Source organism: Pagrus pagrus (assembly GCF_965226575.1).
Source record: "Pagrus pagrus genome assembly, chromosome: 7".
Lineage (NCBI taxonomy): Eukaryota > Metazoa > Chordata > Actinopteri > Spariformes > Sparidae > Pagrus > Pagrus pagrus.
In genome coordinates this window covers 12,132,216-12,156,215 of record NC_140191.1, presented here as the reverse complement: position 1 = coordinate 12,156,215, position 24,000 = coordinate 12,132,216, and the positions used below count along the sequence as shown (strand labels likewise).

At 39.8% G+C, this 24,000-nt stretch overlaps 2 protein-coding genes across 6 annotated transcripts; both read left to right on the top strand.

The window, feature by feature from the left end:
• The first annotated feature begins 2,887 nt into the window (after positions 1-2,887).
• znf384b (zinc finger protein 384 b) lies at positions 2,888-11,646 on the top strand. Of its 5 annotated transcripts, XM_084357443.1 has the most exons (11): positions 2,888-3,008; positions 5,058-5,125; positions 5,276-5,498; positions 5,955-6,068; positions 6,826-6,968; positions 7,053-7,144; positions 7,892-8,116; positions 9,594-9,761; positions 9,880-9,958; positions 10,068-10,226; positions 10,371-11,646. In XM_084357443.1, exons 2-11 carry the CDS (start codon positions 5,060-5,062, stop codon positions 10,722-10,724), a joined length of 1,623 nt encoding a protein of 540 aa, XP_084213569.1. In that variant the 5' UTR covers positions 2,888-3,008; positions 5,058-5,059; the 3' UTR covers positions 10,725-11,646. The 5 variants fall into 5 exon arrangements, with proteins under 5 accessions (XP_084213569.1, XP_084213570.1, XP_084213566.1 ...); XM_084357444.1 differs by lacking the exon at positions 7,892-8,116; XM_084357440.1 differs by having other exon boundaries at positions 10,068-11,646.
• An 827-nt stretch (positions 11,647-12,473) lies between these two features.
• gnl1 (guanine nucleotide binding protein-like 1) lies at positions 12,474-23,186 on the top strand. The gene is made up of 12 exons (XM_084357076.1): positions 12,474-12,670; positions 13,578-13,725; positions 14,268-14,404; positions 14,526-14,677; positions 16,313-16,384; positions 17,252-17,444; positions 17,630-17,728; positions 17,858-18,040; positions 18,539-18,717; positions 19,046-19,232; positions 20,657-20,797; positions 20,907-23,186. The coding sequence occupies exons 1-12, from the start codon at positions 12,598-12,600 to the stop codon at positions 21,170-21,172; spliced, it is 1,830 nt and encodes a 609-aa protein (XP_084213202.1). The 5' UTR covers positions 12,474-12,597; the 3' UTR covers positions 21,173-23,186.
• Positions 23,187-24,000: the final 814 nt, after the last annotated feature.

Genomic DNA, 24,000 nt, shown 5'->3' with positions numbered 1-24,000 from the left:
GCCAACAAGTTTATTTGAACCAAGGTAAAGAGGAGAAAATGTGTCAAAAGTAAGCTATTCATACTTTGATATTTTATTAGATAAAAAACTGAACATATGCTTGCCAACTAAACATCAAGGCAAAAAATGACTTGATATACAATAAACGGGTAAGAAGGCAACCTTTAAACATTGCAAAAATATATGCAGTAGAAAATTGGGTTTTTTTCTTAATCATGCACCAATTATGGAGAGGAATGCATGACACTTCCTGGTACTACTTCATTGTGAACATTTGGAGGGACCAGATTGCATGGTATCAATTCCAAAATCTGAAATAAATTTGCTGCAACCTCAAAGTGTGTTTAATTTGTTTTCTATTTACAACAGTCCAAAACCCCAAAATATTCAATGCACTCCAATATTGGATGGAGAGTCAGCAAACTGTCACATTTGGGAAGCTAGAGTCGTTCATTTTTAGCCATTTTTGCTTGAAAATGGCTAAAGGCATGAACTGATTATTAAAATACTCAATTAGTTTTCTGTTAATTCAAATAATTCACTACCCTGGTGGGTAAATTCAACTCTACTTGGACCCTTGGGCCCTGGGTCTTTAGGTAATCCACCCATGGAGTGACATGTATTTATAGAAATAATGTTGATAATTGTTCATTTGAGTGAATGAATTAGCCAATTTTAAAGGATAACTTCACCAAAAAATGAAAATTCAGTCATTGTGTATTCATCCCTGTGCTGATTATCAGTCAGGTGAAGTTTTGTAGTCCTCAAAACATTTCTGGAGCTTCACAGCAAAACAACATTGTAGCGTTCTCTTAAACAATTAAAGTAGTCTCTGGAAGTCCCGAGATCCAGAATTGATTTGAAAAGATGTTATTTTCTCACTCAGGTTGAGCTGTTGAGTGCAACACATTTTTTTTTTAGCTTAGCAGCTCAAGCAAAGATTTTGACTTATAAAAGGGTGTAAATAATGTATTTTAAAATCAATTTGGATCTCAGGGCTTCTGGAGACTTGGAATACACCAGATGAGCTGCATGGAGCCATTTCATGGTTATTTTTTGGTTGTTGAAGCCTCCATCTACTTCAGCTGTTAAGGAGAACGCTGCAACACTGTTACTATGAAGCTCCAGAAATCTTTTTGTGGACTATGAAACTTTACCCAACTTTCCATCAGTAAAGAGATGAGTAGACTATCCCTGCGTTCCAATACCCATACTGCCATATTTTAGTAAGAAAAATGAAATTTAGTATGACATGCAGCATGCGTCACATTCTGCTGTATGAAAGCCAGTGTGCTTTTCTGGCTATTCTGACCCACAATCATCTGTGCAGTGGAAGATATGTGTCATATGTCACGGTGTGTCACACAAATATAAATAAAGCTGAGACTGCCCATTTTACAGAATGGCAGACACTGCAATTAGAGATGAAAGCACCTTTAAGTGTAAGTACTAGGGCTGCGAAAAGACATAGGAGCAAGAGGGTCAAAGTTCAGGGGGCACTGTCATGACAAATTAGTATGTCCCAATTGTATGTTGATGAAGTCTAGGTGCTGTATCGTAGGCAACTGGACTTGTTTCAGTTTCTGGAAGACGTTTCACTTCTCATCCAAGAGGCTTCTTCAGTTCTAACTAACTGGAGAGGAGTAGGCTGGCTTTTAAACTCTGTGTGGGTGTGTTCTTACAGACTCATTAAGGACACGTGTGAGCTCTGAGTTTCAAATCGTTAGGGCCACTTGTGGGTCATTGGTCAAACCGGCCTTCATGTGGGTTGCTAAGGCTAGGTGAGCCCAGGTGTGAATGGTTGTTAAGCTGTCTGCGGGAGAGAACCCAGTACAGCATTGTACTGAGTTCATTGTGTTGCCTACGATACATCACCTAGAAGTCCCAATTGTATGCATACAGCATGCAACAGTATATACTTTGTAAGGGCAGCTGCAGTATGTACTAAAAGTAAAAAAGAAAAAGTATGTGATTCAGAACACACCCTATATTAACATTTTTGGGGGAACTTATCCTTTAAGGCACAAATCAATTTCATATACAAAAAGATAAAAGGTCAATACGATTGAGATAAATATGACTGATAGAAATATGTAAATAATGAATTTATATTTTGATAAGGATAGTATAACAGTAATTATTTTATATTTTTGTATGACAAAGATAAAAGGCAATCAATATAATATTTAGACAAGTTTAGGAAAATTAGAGTATAAGTTAGACCGTTAAGGAAAAAGATAAATTACCATTAAATGACTTATGGGAAAGGGACGGGATTAAATACGTACTTATATACTTCTTCTCACAGTGTTTTCGAATATATATAAACAAAGTCATTGTGTGCTTGACAATATATATTTCTTTATTCTATCATTGTCTGTAAATATGATTTGTTTTACAACTCAAAATAAACATTTCAATCAATCAATTTTATTAAACGCAAGGAATTCATTAAGTAACTTGAGGGTATAAATGACTGAACTAAGGGGAAAGTTTAGCTGTGATTTGAGGGAACAAATTGTATTGGACTCTGTTACTTCCGACAGCACGTGAATGCATCACACCGGCTGCCCTGCCTCAACTTGAAGCTCGAACGGAACAAAGTAAACCCAAACAATCGAGTCCGGATGTGATAAAAAAAAATCCGTGTATCTTCACTTTTTTAACTGTTGTGATGACACACACCAGCTAACAGAGAAGACGTTGATATTTTACAATTTTTCTTTCTTTTTTTTTTTAAATTAACCGTCCCCCAAATTACAGGAAGTGACGTCACTACACACACTTCTTTTGTCTGACGACCTTATCCGGAGGAAGTGAAGCTCAGACGAGGCAGCTGCTTCACCGGAGGGAAAAAAAAAAAACTAAAAAAAAAAAAAAAAAAAAAAAAAAAAAAAGAGGGGGGAAAACTTCACTGGTTTGCAGGAATTTCGACCGATTTGGAAACTGTGTCCAACTCGTCCCGACCCACGACAGTTCCGGGGAGGGAGACGGAGTCGTCGGTACCGGTAAACGCCACCACTCTCCATGCAGTCGGTAGTAATTTTGAGTAGATTTGCATGACTCCGCTGCCGCCTCTCCACCCGTCTCCACAGCCGGAAGTCTGTGAGGATGGTCTATTGGTTTTTTTCTCTTCGCTTCAGTTTTTTCATCCTTTGGTTTTTTTTTTTTTTTCGCTTTGCTTGTTATTTTTTTTCCCCGAGCAGGAGGGCACTACAGACACCGCTGTCTGCTAGCTAACTGTATGTTAATCAGCACGTCGGGCCCGATTAACTACAAGATGCAAGGAGCCGAAATGGAGTCCTTCTCTTGAGCCACGGCTTGTTATAAACATTATCAAGGCCCGCGTCTCATTTGTGGCGTTTCATAAAAGTTAGTATTACGTGGTGTTTTGTTGATCATTACGCGGGAGCCAACTTAAAGCTGGGAAGTTGAAATCTGCTGTGAATAACCCCCAAATTTAGTTTGTGTCCGTCACTGTGTGTTGGCACGACAGATCATCAAATCCTTCACCTTACAGCTGTGGTCCAGATAAGAAAGTGGAACATTAAATTACATAATGGAGGAGTATAATCTTTAGTGTACACTTTTACAAGAGACAGTCTCAAGCCATATTTATGGTGTTTTCCCATCATACCTCTTATAATCAGTTAGTTATTAAACCTTTATAATTCCTCTTATCAGTCAGTCTTTGCATCTCTTTATAACCAGTATGATCTTGACTGCTGGGCCCAATGCTGTACTATTTACAGCAGCCCCAAGAGCCCCACACCTCCAGGGGCCCCCACACTCCTCTATGTGGTTACTTGATTAATACGACCTTTTTAAAAGCAGATAATGTTGACTTATCACAGTAGAAAAAAACATGTGCGACTAGTAAGATGAAAGATGGCTCAGGTGAACCAGCATGCACGATACCAGCAGCCAAATGCATCGCTTCCTCTTACAATACGATTCACCGGCTGCACTGAATGTCAATATTTTTATTAATACATGCTGGCACTTCCTCATAACTCCTCGAGGTGTAAACTTAGTATCCATCCGTTAAACATTTTTATCTACATGATTGTTCTGCTTTTTGCTAGTTTGGCCTTTTGGCGCACATAGACAAGTCGCAGTCAGTGTGCGTGTGTGTGTTACTAAGCTTTTATGCTCTTCTTGCACATTGTTTCATTTCAGTTGTCAAATTCTGCGCAACAAACGCCACAATGCAGTGAATAAATACATACACTTGTCAAAATTAGTTTGGGATGTTGGGATGTTTAAGTGTTTCACTTGATTGTTTATTCTGTGACACATCTGAATATTTGTGTTTTGTCAATATTTATGGTCCCCAAAAATAATGCCACACATTTCATTTGACTTTTATTGCATATCTACGCACTTTACATATCCCAATATCGCTAACTAATAGTAGTAGTAGTAGTGTAATTCCTGCACTTCGCCTTTATATGGGATTCATTTTGTATTCTTCAGTTGCACAGACATCATGATGTATCGTTAGATGGTTGTCTTGCAGTGTATAAATTATCACAGAATCCGCATCGTGAACCGAATTGTCTCATGAGAAATTCTGTGATTCCCACTTCTAATCTGAACCTAATTGTGAGTCTGATTATGTTATTAAAGTGAAACATTAATTGTGCTTAATGACATAACCGCACTGTAAACCTGGGGTTTAATGGGGCTCAGCAGCTCACTTTTGCTCGGCCCTCCAACTAGGATAATCACATCATGGCCAATCATCTCTCAGCTTTCAGTGGCATCCAACTTAGTTGATATATTCTTTATAACTATTTTTAAATCATCTGGGAGAAATGTGGGTCTCTGTTTAATTAACTTACATGGACTTATTGCAGTAGACTCTAACTTACATTTTCAATTGTTTCATCTTGTGTCACAATATCAGGAGGTAGTCTATTAAAGATCAAGAGCCAAGCTCTAATTTCACCTATGAAATGACAGCTACATATTTGAATATACTTGAAGAGTTCCACTTGACCAAAGAAATAACCTCTGTGTGTGTCTACTAATCATAATTGAAAATGTCATTACAGAAATGATGGAAGATTCTCATTTTAATTCATCGTATTTCTGGTCTCCCATCCCCACAGTACCAGGACAGGTAAGTCCGGACAATTAAATCAAGAATATATATTTCCTTCAGACCTGATTTGAAAAACAAACTCATTTGAGGAGTGTTCTGCGACTACAAAAAGACACTGAGAGGAGAACAATCCCTTAAATCAAATTAAAATCTCATCCCTCCTGACAGATTGAGAATGCCATGTTCCTGAACAAGATGAAGGAGCAGCAGGAAAAGAACGCTACCTTCTCTGCTTCCTCTGCATCCCACTATCAAACAGCCCTTCTCACCATTCCCACTCCTGGGACAAAGACAGATGGAGGAGGGCATGTTGGTGGTGTGGCACAACTCCACCCTCCTCACAGCAACCAGAACATGCTGTCTGTCCCCTCCACGGGCATCATGACAGCAGGTGAGTCTGGGTCTTTATTAGTTTGAGGCTGTTTTAGTTTATTCCATGATGATCAATTTAAAACCAGGAGAACACCAAAGGCTGATCTAGGTCCTACATGTTTAGTTTTGAACATACATTTGCAGCAGTGGATTAAAACATTTAGGTGATGAGAACAAAGTGTGCTCATAGCACTATAGGCTAAGAGCACACTTTGTTTGTAAAACAAACGTAAGTAAAGTAAACACCTCAATTTATGCTACAACCTCAGGTCTTCATCAAATAATGGAGGAGCAGCACCTTGTAGCACTATCTTAACACACACAACATGTTGTGTTTAACATACACAATTGTGTTGGTAATACACTTTTAGACTGAACAGTTTCCACAGTTACAGTCTTTTAATGTAATACTGCCTGTAGTCGCCTTTGTCATGTGTGATAATTTCTTTGTTTCTGTCCGTCACCTTCGGTGAAGCGGGTCTGGTCATCACAACTCCTCAGGGAACACTCGTCTCTCCCACCTCGTCTCAATCGTTTGTCTCGGGTCACCCAGCAACGACCATGATTGTTTCAGCACTCCATCCTCCAGGTAAAACAAGCATAATGACACATACCACGTGAATATACGTTTCATATATGGTTCTGAAATGTAGCCGCAGTAGCCACAACTACTGTATTATTGAGTATAATGTCAATGCCTTCTGATGTCTGTGGCCGCACATACAGTAAATTTGCTTTTACAAGAATCAGCTGAACCACAAATTGTATTTTAAATCAAAACTCAAGAGACCAAGAAAAATGTTAATTCTGCGTAATATACTATCGTTTTAGTGATTTGGAACATGATCAGACCTGGTGGGTGTCCTTTTTACTATGCCCTGGGCTTTGAGAGAGAAAATAAGATTAGATTTTGTTCAGTTAATGATATCTGTGAGTTATTAACCCAACTGAGCACTGCTCTCACAGATCACTGGTCTCTGCAGTTACACAGCAACTAAACCTGAAAATGAGCAGCTAATGATTTAATGCTTATCCAGTCTGAGCCATTAACTAATGCTTCTATGCCTTTTTTAAGTGAACCAATTTCAGTAAATTAAATCCAATTACACCTGAAAAAGAATAATAATGACAATAAAAAACTTGAGACCTCCTGCAGCCTGCTTAGATTTAGACTTTGATGTCAGCATACCTACAGATCAATGTGTAGAGGGCAGTTAAAAAACAGGAAGGATCATTAGAAACGTAAACAGCTGTACCACAGAGCTTGCAAACCCTCTTTCTAAAATCTACTGCTCGGTTCATGAGTATTCGCTCCTCTCACCCTGCTGCCGTTGATCCTGTTGTAGACAAAAAAGAAGGGGATGCGGCGTCGCACGTGGTCGTGATGCCAGCGCCCTCAAAACGAGGCAGAAAGAAGAAGACAACGGTGGCCAGGATCGGTCCATCAGGAAATGAAACGCTAATACTGGCTCATCTGGCCAGTGGCCAGGTAAGAAAATACAGAATAAAAAGAAAAATAAGACATGATAAAAAAAAAAAATCATCAGATAACTTTGAGTATTATTTTTGACAGGTGGCAACTTTGCAGCATCACCCTGGAGACCCGTATGAGCTGTCAAATGAAGACGAAGACCATGCGCCTAAAGATAGCACTAAAACATACAGGTACGGTGTCAAAGTAACACCTGCTGTGCATCCCCATTTCTCCTCGCTCTAGCTGTGGAATGCAATCGCACTTGTTCCTCTGTGTCCTGTTGAAATCAGCATAGAGATGTTAAGCTTTTGTAGATGAACTACACGCTGTTGGATATAAGCATTTGACACACACAGACACCTCCTGTAAACACACTTCACTGCATGTCCCGGCAGAACTTGCCTGTGTTTTAGTGGCAGTTGATTCTTTCTTTTAATGTATTTGAGATACAAATACATCAGTGCTTCATAGTCGCCCTCTCTGCCTCTGCACACACTGGAAATGAAATGCTACCTGGCCTCTACCGTCCTCTTTGTCTTTATATAGCATGCTCTTTGAGTTGTGAACTCTCAAGCACTCCTGCTCTTTCTCTTTTTATTGTATCTACGTACCTTTCCCTGTCCGTTTTTACTGATTTCTGCCTTGACATCTTTCCCTGTTTACTTTTCTTGTACATTTTAATTTAACCCCCCCCCCATCCCCTGTCTTCATTGTTTTATCTGATATCATTTATTTTCCTTTTTATTGTAAGTTTCATTTTCTATCATATCTTTCTTTCTTTTTGTGGTTCCCCTGTCTACTTCCAACAACCATCATCTCCTTTTTTTTCTTTCCTTTCCATCATCTTCTCTTGTGTCTCTTTTTCTGTATATGTGTCCTTCTTCTTCCTTCTTGTTCTTCCATCCCGCCCTCCCATTTCTGTGTCTCTCCGCCTGTAGGTGCCGGATGTGTGCGGCGACCTTCCTCAGTAAGTCTGACATGCAGATCCACTCCAAGTCGCACACAGAGGCCAAACCTCACAAGTGTCCTCACTGCGCCAAGTCATTCGCCAACTCCAGCTACCTGGCCCAGCACATCCGCATCCACAGTGGGGCCAAGCCTTACACCTGCTCCTACTGCCAGAAATCTTTCAGGCAGCTCAGTCATTTACAGCAGCACACACGGTACTGCAGACCCCCACCCCCCTTTTCCCCGTAACCAATCCCATACCATATTCCCCTGTCCTGTTAACTTGTCCTGCCAAGAGCTTTTTAGAAGCCCAGACTCCTGTCTTCACCTTCCTCCTGGGGAAGAAATTGGAGAGGTGTGCAGATGCATATTTCACTGCCGTGTAGATGTTGGCTCGCATGCTACCAGATCCATCCAGGAGTGACCTTTTCAAAAAAATCAAAATTCAAATTACACCTTTTAAAGTTGGGCTCTGTCCATAAAAAGATTTTCCATAATTTATACATTAATCAGAATGGCCATTTGAAATGCATGGAGCTGTGTTATATTAATTGATGAGAATATTTGACCTTTTCTTTTCTTTTTTTCATTTGTGCACACAATACTTGCTTCTCTCTGTACTATCTGCATTGCATTTTCATCACATTTTCCTGCTTTACACACTCCTTTTGTCTGTGTGTTCTGTCATTTCTTCTGCCAGTGCTTCTTCAATAGAAAAACACATACACATGTAGAAATACAACTTGAAATGAAGGTTTAATGAAAGACATATTTCCTTTGTGCTTCCCCATTAACCCATTGTGTGATTGTTTGGTATACTTCAATACCTTTTCTTACCTTCTCCATTGAACGGCAATGGAAATCCTTTGCTGCCATGCTCTGCTTTCTTGCTCTCTGAAATCATTTTACAATCATCCTGTTGCTCTTCTTTGTCGCTGTCATCAAATTGATCGATTTACACTCATTTCTGGAGGCATGTTAGTCCAAACGGATGCATTTTTAAAACTTAAAGGTGCAATATGTAAGAAAATGAGTATAAAACATTAAAAATTAAACAAAATTATCGACAGAAGGTCAAGAAACCACCGTTTTGACGCTATGTCAAAGCCGTTAATGTTCTGTGTTATAGAGATATTTACTGAAGTTAGCGTGCTAACCAGCTAGCCACGGTCCCCAAAAGCTAACATTCGCTACAGTCATTTATGTATAAAAAGAATAAAGTTAGCAGTCACTCTGCTGATATGCTGCCCCTGTTTGTTGGGAGTATGAATTCAAGGTGGCCATCTCTTACATGTTGCACCTTTTTTAAAATTTGCAATTAATACGTTATATTTTCTTTTTCTATTTTCACATTCCAATCATCTAGGGCAGAAGGATATGCATAAAAAGGACAGAGTCAAAATAATCCTCCTTTGCTTTGTTATTCTGTGATTGTTTGACACTGTATCAAAAGATGAAATTTAAAGAAATCTAAATTATCAAATTTAAAGGACATAAAACTGACAGCGCTTTCCTTGCAGCATAAGTGTAAAACAATGCCAATTTTTTGTCTTTAATGAACTTCCTGACAGGTTTTGATAAACTGAGGCAATTACTTTGAATGTGTCATGTACCGTATCATCTTTCTTTTGTCTCAGTCCACCTTTACAATCCTGTTTCTTTCTCTTTCACCCTGCTGTCTGCCCTCATCAGAAACCATACAGAGTCAAAGCCCCACAAGTGTCCCCACTGTACCAAGTCATTTGCCAATTCTAGCTACCTGGCCCAACATATCCGCATCCACACCGGAGTGAAACCCTACTCCTGCTCCTACTGCCAAAAGTGCTTCAGACAGCTCAGTCACCTTCAGCAGCACAACAGGTAAGTGAGTCACTGGTCTTGGGTTTCTCATCTGCCTCAGTGTCTCTCTGGGGTCAGGTTAGATCACCATGAACATAATAGGAGTCCATTTATGTACATTAAAGTGCTTTTTATTCAGGATTCACACCGGGGATCGACCATACAAGTGTGCCCATCCAGGATGTGAGAAGTCGTTCACACAACTCTCAAATTTACAGGTGTGAAAGGATGTAGTTTTCGTCTGATACAGTAAATTTATGTAATGTGTTGGTTCTAATATCCGCTGTACTGTAAAACTACTTTTGTCCAATAACCATTCTTTCTCAGTCCCATCGGCGTCAGCACAACAAGGACAAACCCTACAAGTGCACCAACTGTAATAAAGGATACATAGATGCAGCGAGCCTGGAAGTTCACATGTCTACACACACGGTCAAACATGCGAGGATCTACTCGTGTGGTCTCTGCAACCGCACTTATACCTCAGTAAGACAAATGTCCATTTCTGAAGAACATTACTACATGAAATACTATGAATCGCCTCATTGGCATCAGACAACTGGCAACTACCTTGTACCGTGTAGTCATGTGTCCACTGTTTCCCCTCTACCTATCCTCCCTTCATCTCAGGAGACGTATCTGGTGAAACACATGGAGAAACACAGTCCAGACCAGTTGACTGCAACGGCAGCACAGTCGGCACAACAGAACCAGAACCAAAACCAGGGCCAGGCAGAGAGCGCAGCTGGAGGATCGAGTCGAGCTGGGAGCGGAGGAGCAGGCGGAGGGCAGCAAGGGCAGAGCCAGAGCGGCTACCCCCAGACAGAAGCCATTTCCTGTCCATTTGACATGCATCAGTACAAGACGGTGTCTGCAAGTGACATCCAGTACAAACCAGTCACTGTAGCGGACCTTACTTCCAACAAGGACCTCTGTCTCACTGTGTCAGCATCCACTATTCAAGTGGAGCACCTCAACTCTTAGGGGGGATGAAAAGGGGCTTGGGGAAGTTAAAATTAATTCGAGGATGGAAAGTCGAAGGATATAAGCAATACTAAGATAATACAAGAACTTTGGAACACACAAATGACTGTGCCTGGATGATGGTTTGAGACAGACGGGACAAACAACATGGTGACGCAGTATACTGAATGCTATAATTTTGATTTTATTTTTATCAGTTTATCAGTTTTTTCTTTCTGCCTTGTTTGATTAGGTTTTTTTTCTTTTGCTGAGCTGTCTTGTCTGAGTAGAGAGTGCATGTAAAGGCTGCAATAAAATATCTTTAAGTCCATCACAGTGATGGTTTTATAAAGGGAAGACAGTCAAAGAGACAGTGCTTCTCTTTATTCTTGTTGCATCACCTCCTGCTCTTCCCTACAAATACAGCTTTGGCCACGGCAATTTATGGCCTCTATGTTAATAAAATTGGCAGTTGACTGTGAAGGTAAATTTTTATACTTTCGTACAGAGACATCAGTGTTAATACCTCTACTATGTTGTAAAATACACACCCACAATTAAGTCTTTTTAACTTTAAAGGGGACATAGCGGTTATTTCCTTTTCAGGAATGAAAAAAAAAAACAATCAAGTATATATATAGATATATATACTACAAGTTTATAAAGTATGATTGTGTGTTTAAAGGATGTGGTAATCCATATAACCGAGACCTATTCGCAGGCCTTCACTACCTTCAGGGAAGTGACGAGCCAGTTCACATTTCATGTAATCCTATTGTACTGCTTTGTGTCTATGTCCTAAAAGTAATGTTATCCAAATGTGTTCATGCTATTGTACTTCCATGATGACAATGTTTATAAGACTTCTTTATGGACATACTGGCACATCTGAAATTTGTGTTTTTATTTTCAGTTTATAATACAATAAACCATCTGAAATATTTGTCATTGGCTTTTTTCAGTTTCAGTCTTAATAATACCAAATTGAATGTTTCTTATGTGTCACAGTGGCTTCATGAGAAGACTTTCATTCAGTGTTACTAAAAGATTGTAATCTGCTGATTATGTTCTTGATTGATGGACAATCATTTGTGCATAAAATGTGGAAAAAAAATGCGAAAATGCTTGTAAAAGTCTTCCCACAGCTAAGGATAACATTTTAGATGGCAGTCCAACACCCAAATCCAGTCTATTCAATATCAATTATTCACATTTGAAAACTCACAAATATTTGATATGATATTTTTGGCTCAGAAACATTGCTTTAACAATGGACCAATTATCAAAATGACTGTTGATCAATTATCTGTGAACTGAGTAGGTCTAATTGATTGATACACTGCTTAAGCTCTGTATACATTACATGTAAACACCTATTATTTTTCCAGCTGTAAGCAGACAGATATATAACACCTGAAAAACAGATAAGCAAACACAAAGCTGCTTGTGTCTTAATTACATGACAATCATGCAACTGCACATCCAGGTACATTCATTGTTTCATCTCGTCTGCTCTGCTGGAATGTGCAAATTTGCGAGGTGTTTACAAAAGTGGACTGTACCATTACGGAGAAGGGGGGCTTACTGTCAGTTTAGCCAACAATCCTGAGGTCTACGTAAATAATGATACTTGGAATAAGGCCGTGTACTCGAATTCAAATACCTCTAAATAAGATCAAAATTACCGTAAGCCAAAATGATCTCACCTCGTGTGATTTTGAAAACACTTAAATGTGGTCTCGTCCGCCATTCTCTGCAGTCTGCAGTGGATATGGCGTCACTGAAAAGTGTAGGAGTCGAGAAACTTCACCCATGTAAATAACGTCAATTAGAAAAGCTGTAGGTAGCAATACACAGTACATAGCTATATATATTAAACAGCTTATTTTTAAGTATGCCCCGGAAAAAGCCATTTAGCAACAAACAGAAGAAGAAACAGCTACAAGTCAAACGGGAGAGGAAGAGAGGTAACTACATTGGCCGTTAGCGTTAACCATGCTAGCGTTAGCAGTTAGCTAACGGGTCGTGCTCCACAGCTAATTATACGTGTGGAGCACGAACAGTTGTGTCGGTGTCTGTGCTGTGTTGGTTTAAGTCAGATTTTAAGTACCACTCGTGTAGGCAGCCTGTTAAATAACCTCCATGTTGTCTGTAAGCTAGCTGTAATGACAATATAGTGATATAACTTGCCTGTGAACTTGACGAGTGTAAATAAAACAACAGCACAGGCTTGCGCATTTGTTACAAAAGCGTGAAAATCGCATACATGTTTGATTTTTAGCTCTTGATAATGAAATAAAGAGTGCCAAATTAGCTCAGACCGTGGGGTAGCGAACAGCCACCTGCAGATCAATTTCAAAACAGCATTTAATAGTGATGACATGTTGACTCTAAGATTTCCATGAGCTTTATGTATAACGTAATACCACTCAAGATTGAGCACAGGACACAGCCACCAGACATCATTTTAGACCCTAAACAACTGTTAAAGTTGTTTAATTGCAACTTAATTGAATCCATCCCCTTTAGGACTTAACAACTTCTGTAGCAGTTGGGTCTTTCTGAGTACAACTGTGACATAACTTGAAAGGAAATGAATTTTCATAGGGTCAGGGCCATTCATCTGTTAATAACTTCATCAGCGGAAGAGGCCATTGCAGGGTGAATGTAGATTTGTCATCAAGAAGTAATTTGAAGCCTCCTGGATTGGGACATGAGAGAGGGCAGCTGATTAGAAGCATATCGAGATCTGTAACAGCCAAGATGAGTGAAAATAAGTAGATCTTGGTATTGGATTCAAGAAAGCTGATTAGTGCATAATCCATGCCTGTTTTTGACTGTAATTAATCCCTGACGATTGCCCCTGACCTCCAGGTGACACAGGTTCTGGGCCGAGCAGCCGTAATGCCAGTGTGGAGCGAGGAGGAGAGCGACAGTCGGACACGTCAGACAGTGAGACCACTGATGTTAGGAGAATAAATCAGCAGCCCTTCAACAGAGAAGGTAGATATGACCCCAACAGGTGAGTTGTCAGTATTATTACTCATACTCACTTTCATTAAAAGAATGGCAATTTGAAAGATATATTCTGCTGAGATAGATACACAGTACACAGAGCGTCTGTTATTTGATATTCAGGGATACATAAAATGTAATGCCTGGAGCAGCAGCAGAATGTTTGAATTAGAAAAACAGTGTCTACTCTATGATAAATAATTGGAGCAATATGTCAGAACTAGAGTTGGAGCGGTTTGATCAAGTATCGGCATTTGGAGCCAATATTAACCTAATTCACCTATCGGATATCGGTCTGAGGTCACAGATCCACGTACCGATCCAGATTCCATAGTCTGATGTTCTTATGAATTCCTAATATGTAATAATGCAATTTAAACCCATTTAAGTGATAAATTATTTTGTAATAAAAGAATTCTGCAATGATATCGAGAAGTCCTCATATTTTTTGTCAACCAGAATTCAAACAGTTAGACATACAGGTGGATCTTGCTCTTGACAATGAACCCCTTGTGAGCTTGTAACAGTTGGCTAACTCAACATGTCCAGGTTCCGACTGCACTTTGAGAAAGAGAGTAAAGAAGAGGTGGAAAAGAGGAAGAAGCTGGCCAGGGAGAAGGTCCTGCAGCACGTCTCGGACAAAGAACTTGAGATCAACATCAATGACATCTACCCCACAGAGAAAGGTCTGGCTTTTTAATGCTTTCCACATGACATGTCTCAAAATAAGGCAAACAGATGAGCAGAGTAGGTTAATGGAGTGGGTCACACTGCTTGACACGCTTAAACTTGATTATTCACTGCCAGGTCTTGGTTTCCCACGACGGCCGTCCTGGAATTATGAGATGACACGAGAGAATCTGTTGAGGAAAGAGGAGAAGTCGTACAGAGATTACCTGGATGACCTGCACTCCAGAAACCCCCCTGGGTCTCTCAGCCACTTTGAGCACAATCTAGAGGTAATCGATACAGTTAATGGCTTTTCAACAATGAAGTTGCCCTTGCTGGAGCCAAAACTTGTTTTCTTTAATTTATTTTATAGTTCATTTTGTTTTGATAATCGAACAATTTGGCACCACATGTGGGGTATAACACTGCCTTTGTGAATAATGTAACCAAATTTTTTGTTTCAACCTTTTCTTAGCAACCTAAACTAACTCAGACAAACCTACCATGATCATTGGTGGACATTGCTGGAATTTTGCACATTGCCATAAACATTGTAGTCGCTACTGTATATTTAATGCCCGCGTTCATATAACCTATTCTTGTTTGTCGTTGCCCTGAATCAAAATTCAATCCATTCTTTGTTATAAGTCGCCCAGCAGGTAAAGAAATACAGGTCAGACTTCACCAATTTCCTGGTGAACCAGGATTGCTCAATTTTTTTACCTTCTCTGGTGCACACATTTGCTTTTGATCCTCTCTCTCCTCAATTTTATTTGTTTTCTTCCGTTGAGAACAGCCAGTTTAGCATGTAGCCATTGTGTCAAGAGAACCGAGTCTTAAAAGCTCGAGCTGCCTGAACATTTTCTGCGCAAAAAGGAGAAGTAGTCATAAATAGTTTTAATGAATTCAGTCGAACCCTTTGACAGCAGATGAAGTAATCCTGCTTATTAATGAGTTGCCATAATGTATCATGAACTGAATATTTAATTGTGGTAAAGTTGACTCATGCAGGGATTTGCAGGGATTTTTTGTCACACCTGTCTATTGTCTGGTATTTTCCACTGTAGTACCACTGTATCTTGCATGCAGTGATATTGTTCTCTTTTGCTCTGGCAGTGAAAATGCTAACGCTATTTTTCAAAATCAAAAAACCCTGCAGATCATTTAATTTCAAAGCGTGGGCTGAGCTCAGGAGGAACATTACAGCAGAAGCAGGCATTGAGCAGCTGGTGGTGTGATAAGTGACTCTCAGTAATCTAGAGATGATGGCTTTTTAAGTGGAGCTGAGGATAAATGTGATGGAAAAATAAAACATATATGAATAAGGTGCTGTTTGAACAGGTTATTTTGTGATTTAGACTCAATATTATTTTTATAATAGAGAACTAATCACAAAGCTTGTTTACGATAACATTCAGCGAGAAAACCCCTATGTCGCGTAGCTTACATACAAATTAATTTTATTTTTTCATGATCATTTCAATATGTATACATCTCATTCATCTACAATGCACGTCTGATGCTTTACTGTCACTCATGTTAGGGTGGAGACCCACCTTTACCTGTTGGGCCGCAGACTAAAGAAAATAGCAGCTTGAGTTCGGCGTTTAGTCCGACTGGCATTGAGATGTCGCTGTCGGGTTTATTTGGTTTATCAAAGACGTCAGCAGAGCAACACAGAAGAAACATGGGAAAACACCGTGTTTACATATATATCTTTAAATTAAACCTCACATTCATACAGTCTATTAAACTGGGGCATGATATAAAACAGAATTATAGATATTAGCTTAAAGTAGTTAAAAAAAATTAATCTTTTACCCTTGTTTCCCAGTAAATTGTTATGCTGAATAAGAACAGAAATCATTTTACAATTTACAATATTAAACCCCACCTACGTCTCTCTCCTTTAATCTTCACTTTAGACATGGAGGCAGCTATGGCGAGTGCTGGAGATGTCAGATGTCATCCTGCTCATCGTGGACATCAGGCACCCGGTAGGTGACCTTGTAAGCAAAAGCCTACAGGATGGATCCGGCCACAAGATGGAGACACAGTCAACATCCATCTGAATGGCTGACATGGTGTTCATTATTGTCTGTTTACTTTGTTTACTTTAGACATTTTCAAGTTTATCATGTTTTTGTTTGGCAATTTGGTCAATTAAAATGGTTGTCTAGATTACAAGAGATGGATCATGTATAGATAAAACTATATATTATAATAAAACAAAATAATGATAACATTGACAAGATGCAAGATTAGGAAAGTAGATTTGGAAAAAAAGAAAATAGATGTTTGGAGAAATGTATTCCACCTGATTATACCACTTTGAACCCCTACTTTTAATTTTTACGGTTTCTGTCCTTTTAAAATGTAATTAAAGGGAAATCTGGCCATTTTTTAACAACAAATAAAATGGTCATATATTGTATATGGATAAATTTGACCCTCAAAGCAGCAGTGTGACCTACAGTATTTAATATTGAACATTGGTTTTCCCTCATTAGTTTCTTATTTAATCTTATAAAACTGTTGTGGTGTTGTTGATAAACTCAGGAAGTGGCTTCATTTAACGTTTTGCTGTGCTCAAGATTTGCTAGTGTCATCTGATTCCAAGTTAAAGTTAAACCCAGTTTTTTTTGGTTCTAATTATAAGACATCAGCTCCTGACATACTTAGTCAAACTTCTAACGAGCCAGATATACTTTATGTGAAGTGAATTCCTACCCTCCATTTAGAGTTTCCAGTATTAGCACAAGTCATCTTGTTCCTATTAATAAAGACATGATCTCATGGTTTACTTGTTGAATAGGCCATAATTAATACTTTAACCCAGGGTATCCTCATGTAATCCTACCCAGGTGCTGCAGTTCTCTCCAGCCCTGTACCACTACATCACAGGAGATCTCCAGAAGCAGGTGGTCCTGGTGTTGAACAAAGCCGATCTGTGTCCTCCCCCACTGGTGATCGCCTGGAAACACTACATGACCTCCCAATTCCCGCACCTGCAAATAGTGTGCTTCACCTCTCACCCTGGACAGCCCTACAGCACAGGTGAGTAGAGGGAGAGTAAGGAGAGGGCGGGAAACTGGGAGGATAAGAAAAGGACTGAGGACAAATAAAATGTAAATAAACCTGCCACTCAGTCGATTTATTTGTGTGCATTATCACCAGAATAACCTGATTGGCTCTTGTTGCAGTGAGAATAACTACCTGTCTGTCTGTCTGCTGGTTTGTAGTGCTCCAGAAGAAGAGGATGAGGAAGAAGGCTGGCTGGAGTCACGCTGGAGGTCCTCTCGATATCCTGAAGGCCTGCCAAGAGATCACAGCAGGGAGAGGTGGGTGTCTGTGACTATTTTCTTTGCATAATTAAGCTGTGATAACACAGGCATGTCAGTCATTTGTCCACTCTGAACTTGATGGACATTGATTTTGATCCTTATAAGTGGTACCTCTTATTTCCAAAGTTGACCTGTCCAGCTGGGAGCAGAAGATTCAGAGAGATGCTGTTGCTGAGCAACTGGATGGCGAGCGTCCAGATGATGGAGCCGAGTCGGTGCTGATTGAGCATCAAAGTGACAGCGCTATGGAGATGAGCAGCCCATCCCAGGAGCTCTACAAAGATGGGGTTCTCACAATTGGCTGCATAGGTAAGAGAAGTGAATCATATTGCCAGATTGAGTGGAAGTTTCTGAGGAATGATTCCTAAATAAAACCTTGGAAATAAGAGAAGGAGGTTTCTAAGTAACTTCTCAACTGTGATTTCTGATTAGAGTCTTTTTTTAACTTGACTTGATAAGGATAATTGCATCAATAAGCACCTTTTATTATTCAAAGCTTATCTGGGACCTCAATATTATTTCATTTTAATGTGATTAGGAAAGAAAACAAGGGCCTCCTATGCGTTTTACTGGACCTGTTAAATGTTCTTTTCTTTTTATAATCCACAGTCATTTCATCTGATATGATATGAAAAACGTGTCCATATGAAGTAAATCATATCTGTCTTCAAGGCGTCACCATCAAAATTGATTTAAAAAAAAAAAAAAACCTGAACCACCACTGAGCAATTTCAGGCTAGCATCATAAAACTAAATTAGGAACATCATTTGTAGATATTAAAGACTGACCTCTCTTTCTTCCCCCAGGCTTTCCTAATGTCGGCAAGTCATCTGTTATTAACAGCCTGGTGGGGAGGAAGGTGGTGAGTGTATCTCGGACCCCAGGTCACACCAAATACTTCCAGACCTACTACCTCACCCAGACAGTGAAACTCTGCGACTGCCCCGGACTGGTTTTCCCTTCCCGTGTCGACAAACAGCTGCAGGTACAAGCTCACTTTTGCTTACTTCAGAGCAGATGTGACTTTGAGTTTACTTGTCTATTTAGGCTCCATAGAAACGTAATTGTGTTGAAAACATGCTCACATACCTCTGGGAAAATGGATTATTGATTTTATACATTCCCTCTTGGTATCCTTCAAAGGCTCTTGATGAATTCCAGGGTTGTTTTGTGTGGTGGCTGCTCAACTTTTCAAACTGTTTTTGATACTATCTTGCCATTCGCAAAAAGGATTTTGGAGTTTGCTCTGATTTGTCTTAGTGATCTTTTTCTTCCTCTTGTTTTTATGTTTGCCTTCGTTTTATCTTCTCTAGATTCTGGCAGGCATCTACCCCGTGTCTCAGCTGCAGGAGCCATACAGCTCAGTTGGTTATCTGTGTGAAAGGACGCCTTTCCTCTCTGTGCTGAAGCTCAAACATCCCAGTTTGCAGGACAACGATCCACACCTAGGAAACCAGGGATCTGAAGAGCTCAGCTGGACTGCCTGGGATGTGTGTGAGGGTAAGTAACACATATGTCTCAAAGCATTTGGCCCAAGTCTCAAGCAAATCCCAAGTCAAGTCACTTCAACACCCCACAAGATACTGCAGTCTTATCTTCAGTAGCTGATCATGAGCCTAATTTCTTCTCAATCAAAAAAAATAATTCCCTCCCTGCCACGTTTAAAGAGTGAAACACTGACAGCCAAACAAAAAAAACATAAAGTGAACACAGACAGACAGTCTTTAACTTCCAAGTCGAGTCTCAAGTCATTAATTTTCTGTCAAGTCAAGTTGCAAGTCATCATAACAGTGACTCGTATCAACTTGACTCCAAGTCACAATGACTTCAGTCCACATTTCTCATGTGAGGTGTTTATCAGTGACGCTGACCAGCTAATTTGTTGTATCTACAGTATTCAGAAACAAAAAGCATGTTCATTATATTGAAGAACATGCATTTATGTGTTTATAGATAAAATGGATGGCCCATAGGCCACTAAAAAATAGTTTAGCCCTATGAATATACACAGCGTTGTTGTACAGATGATTATTACTATGGGACAGTGTGCAAGGCTGTGGATGCATGACATAAAGAAGATGTTATTTAATGGTGCAGATTGTAAAATGGAAGAAGAGAGAGAAAATACTGAGAGAAGAAAAAACTACACAAATTGCCCAAAGTTTGGGATTATTTCAAGCTGAAACAAAATGAAAACTGAGCAGTACAGTGGGTCGATGTACAATCAAACTAGCCTACCAGAATAGCACAATGTCAATGCTACAGCATCTCAGCAGAAAGCATCCAGTCTAAACATCCGGGCCCAAGATAATGTTAACGTTAGCTTTTAACTTAATCATGGTAAATCAATATGAGTAATAGCTGAAATAAAGGCTAATTAATATATGTTAATTATGGCTAAATGTAATGAATATTTGAGAACGTAAATCAATATGGGGGCTGGTTATGAAGTACCTTAGTTAGCTGAGGTCTACTCGAGAAATTAACCACAGAAATGATGCTGCAGTCAATTTGTCAAAGCCAGAACATTCAGTGTTATTATGGATAGTTACTAACACACGCACACACACACACACACACACACACACACACACACACACACACACTACTCCCCTTACAGTGATGCTTAACATAACCAAGAAAGTAAAACATCTGCAGTGCAGTTAGAGCACCGATCCAAAGGAGCAGCAGGTATGTTCTGTTGAGTTTGATTGTAAGCAGGGCAGCAGGTGTAGGACAACCCTTGAACATAGCAAAAGGATGTATTCATTTATTTACAATGTTGAAGGGTTGCCCTACACCTGCTGACTTTAATCAATCAATGAACAATTAGTTGTTCATTTTAATAGACCTGTCTTATTTCTCTTTTGTTTATGTTGTCGTTGAAATGCTGCACCTCTCTCCATCTCCTTATGTTCCTTCAGCATGGGCAGAGAGGAGATGCTATAAGACAGCAAAAGCAGCTCGTAACGATGTTTACCGTGCAGCTAACAGTCTCCTGAGGTTGGCAATTGATGGCAGATTGTGCCTCTGCCTGAGACCACCTGGCTACAGCTGCCTGAGAGGTAGAAGTGGCTCTTTCATGACTCATCATTTCAGCTCAAGTGTATTTGAAAAGTTAGAATGGCAGGTGGGTGGAATAAATTTATTGCTGGGATTATTTATGGTCTACAGAGCATTGGGAAAATCACCCAGACTTGCCGGAGATCATGGCTCTTCAAGGAAGGACGACAGAGGAGGAAGGAGCGGGAGAGAGAGACGATGACGACGATGGGGAGTCCAGCACTGAGCCCGAGGAAGAGAGAGACCGGGACGCAGACGACGACGAGGATGGAGATGATGAAGATGAAGGCTTTGGACGTCGAAGCCGGAAGGACGATAAGCCATCTGGCTTTACTGTCAACATGTACAATGTCCTGCGGGAAAATGAGTGCGAGTGATAACGGAGGGAAAGACGAGCAGGAAGACATGAGTTGTTCCTCTCCCCTGACTTTGCCCTGATTACCCCAGTGCACTTTTCATTCCCTTTTTTCCTTAATCTGCATTCCTTCTCGTTTATTCTTGCTCCTCCACTCCTCATGACATGACATGACATGATCCCTTCTAATTCATTGAGCCCATTTCCTTCTCCCTATTATATACAGAGCATATTCATGTACTCCATGCTGTGCCTCTGCTCTGCTTGTTCATCCATGAAGCTTGTTCTTTAGTGTTGCTTCTAGGAATGGGTTTGGTTTGGTTTGATTTAATCTTTCCTCTTTTTTTTTTTGCATGTAGTTGAACAAAGTAACTTCCCTGAGCCTGGAATAATCAATCAACTGGTACTCAATCTCTTTATTGATAAGTGACTTCACAGCTGTGACGCCAAAGTTCAGAAAAGAATGATACAAACCAATCAGAAGCACTGTCAATATGATGTCATTCACTGGAGCAGCCCTTTAGCTCTCAGAGCAGCTGAAGATTTAAGAAAAGGACTCTAAATCTTCTTTATAGACCATCAGTTCTCACAACTTTGATTAAAGGGTGCGGGATGGGATATAAGATATATTAGACCATAAAAGTAGAATGGATCAAACCAGTATTTCACACACAGTTTTGCTTTTAGCAGAATTGCAGCTCTGTTGGAGGTTAATTTATCTAAACTGGGGTTTGATTTGAGTTATACTGTATCTGAGAGTAATATTTTATTTGGTGTGATTCTACACAGTCAGCAGGAAATTAAATATAAAACGGGGTGGGAAGGGTAGTTGAATCCTGTATTGCTGGACGAGGCTGTTTCAGGAATTTAACCTGTAGTGTTTTAACTACTGCAAAAATGATCCCTCAATACAGACGGAGATCAACAGTATTTAGTGCAGGATTTTGTCTACACTAGTTAAGCAAGTTTATATGCGAAAAGATCAGTAGGTTTGAGCCAACAGAGACGGCTTAAAAATCTGTTACAGGAATGGTTCAACATTTTGGAAAGTACAGTACGATTATTTGCTTACTTTCTAAAAGGTGTGATGAGAAGACGGATGCCACAGTGTTATCTGTCTGTTAAATATGAAGCTGGAGAGTAGCCTAGCTTAGCATAAAGAGTAGGAAATAAAGGAGGAAACAGTTAGCCTATGTTTAAAAGATCTCTTACTTTGTCATGTAACTGGTGAGTTTTAAAGGTTCATGCTGTTGGACAGAACCAAGTTAGCTCTTCTCCTGTTTCCAGTCTTTGTGCTAAGCTAAGCTATCAGAAAGCAGCCTGCTGGCTGTAGCTTCATATTTACCGTACGCTGATCTCTGAAGTGTATTTGCCAAATGTCGAACTATTCCTTTAACCACACAGAAAGAGAGACTGGCCATCTCGGCTTCCATCTGTCCATCATTATAAATAACATTACACACTCCATCTGTCCTGTGATGTTCACTCAATCTCAAGGTCAGGTCTTGTAAAGCTGTTAAGGCACCGCTGCAGACAATTCTTAGTGGTCGTCACCGCCATGTTTTCATCAAATATTCTGTTGAAGTAGAATAACTGACATTTGCTCTCTTTCTGGTCTCTCTCTCTTTCTCTGTGATGTGCGATGGCCCCGCTCCAATCCCGAGTGCTGTATTATTGCGTGCTGTAGTCTGACCTCATTCATGTGTTCACTGAGGGAGCTCTACAGCAGAGTGCTGTGTTACTGTGTAATGCATCACACTGCAGCCACATGCAGTCATTTCTACCGCTGGTACAGTTCAAAGCAGTTACACAACACTACCATGCTGTTAGACACATAACAGACTTTTAGTTGTGTTGATGTGGATTTATGTTTTAGTTTTTTTTGGAAGTATGAAAACTGACAGCGTCTGGAGAGTGTAGTGTGAAGGCTTGAGGTGTGTGAAGGCTATTTGCTGCATTCCTCATTTCATTCCTAGTATGCCTACTGATGACTGGACTGCTTTCTGCAATAAAAGAATAAATAATCCTCTAAACCACATAGGTGTCTGTGACATTTTTTCTAGTATATTTAAAGAAATCTTTAATATATTCGCTGTGATAGATAATGCATGTAGATGATTAAATATGTTATCAGGAAATTATCTTTTAATGACGAACCCTCTAATGACTTCTTGTTTGATTAAGCAAAGACACCCTGCCAACTCCCACTCATTTCAGATGCACATGATTAAATGATGTGGGAACTTCAAAACGATTTGACAAAATTTTAGAGGAAATCTGTGATCAAAATGGACAGCTGGGATATGTTTGGATGAGCTTTGTCAAACTAATTACACTTTTTTTATCCTGTCTGACTGCCAAAGAGACTCAGAGTTATAGTGTATGTGTATTCTCATGGAGATGTTCGTGCTTTATGGTTAAAGTTGTCTTGTAATTAGTCAGGGGACTTCCTTTTATAAGAACCAAAGAGAGATAATTACTGCATCAAGATTAACTGATACTAACGATCAGCTGCGCTGTACTCGTATCTAATTAAAGTCCCCCCCAAACGACTTTATCGGTAAAATTCCAGATGGGCGACAGTTGAAGCAGAAAGCATGAAATGAAGTAAAATTTAGCCAACGATAAAACGTTAAGGTAGAATTTTAACTATTAGCAACCTTGAGCTCTCGTGCTGTATTTGTAAAACTAATGTTACGCTAAATATTTGTGCACATGGAGACACTGTATGACCTCTGTGATGAGCAGGGGCCTTTTGTCTCATACATTATAGGATGGACTCTAGTCCAGCATTAAAGGAGAAGTTCACCCAAAGTTTTGTGGACAGCGCTGCAACACGCTCCTAAACAA

What these genes read in the sequence shown, in the direction of transcription:
- znf384b (XM_084357440.1), top strand. Translation starts at nt 5,060, where the DNA reads ATGATGGAAGATTCTCATTTTAATTCATCGTATTTCTGGTCTCCCATC. An exon ending in TTCAGCACTCCATCCTCCAG is followed by an intron (nt 6,069 to 6,825) that starts GTAAAACAAGCA and finishes ATCCTGTTGTAG; the next exon opens with ACAAAAAAGAAGGGGATGCG. An exon ending in CACCTTCAGCAGCACAACAG is followed by an intron (nt 9,762 to 9,879) that starts GTAAGTGAGTCA and finishes CTTTTTATTCAG; the next exon opens with GATTCACACCGGGGATCGAC.
- gnl1 (XM_084357076.1), top strand. Translation starts at nt 12,598, where the DNA reads ATGCCCCGGAAAAAGCCATTTAGCAACAAACAGAAGAAGAAACAGCTA. An exon ending in ACTTTGAGCACAATCTAGAG is followed by an intron (nt 14,678 to 16,312) that starts GTAATCGATACA and finishes TCTTCACTTTAG; the next exon opens with ACATGGAGGCAGCTATGGCG. An exon ending in AGAGATCACAGCAGGGAGAG is followed by an intron (nt 17,729 to 17,857) that starts GTGGGTGTCTGT and finishes TTATTTCCAAAG; the next exon opens with TTGACCTGTCCAGCTGGGAG.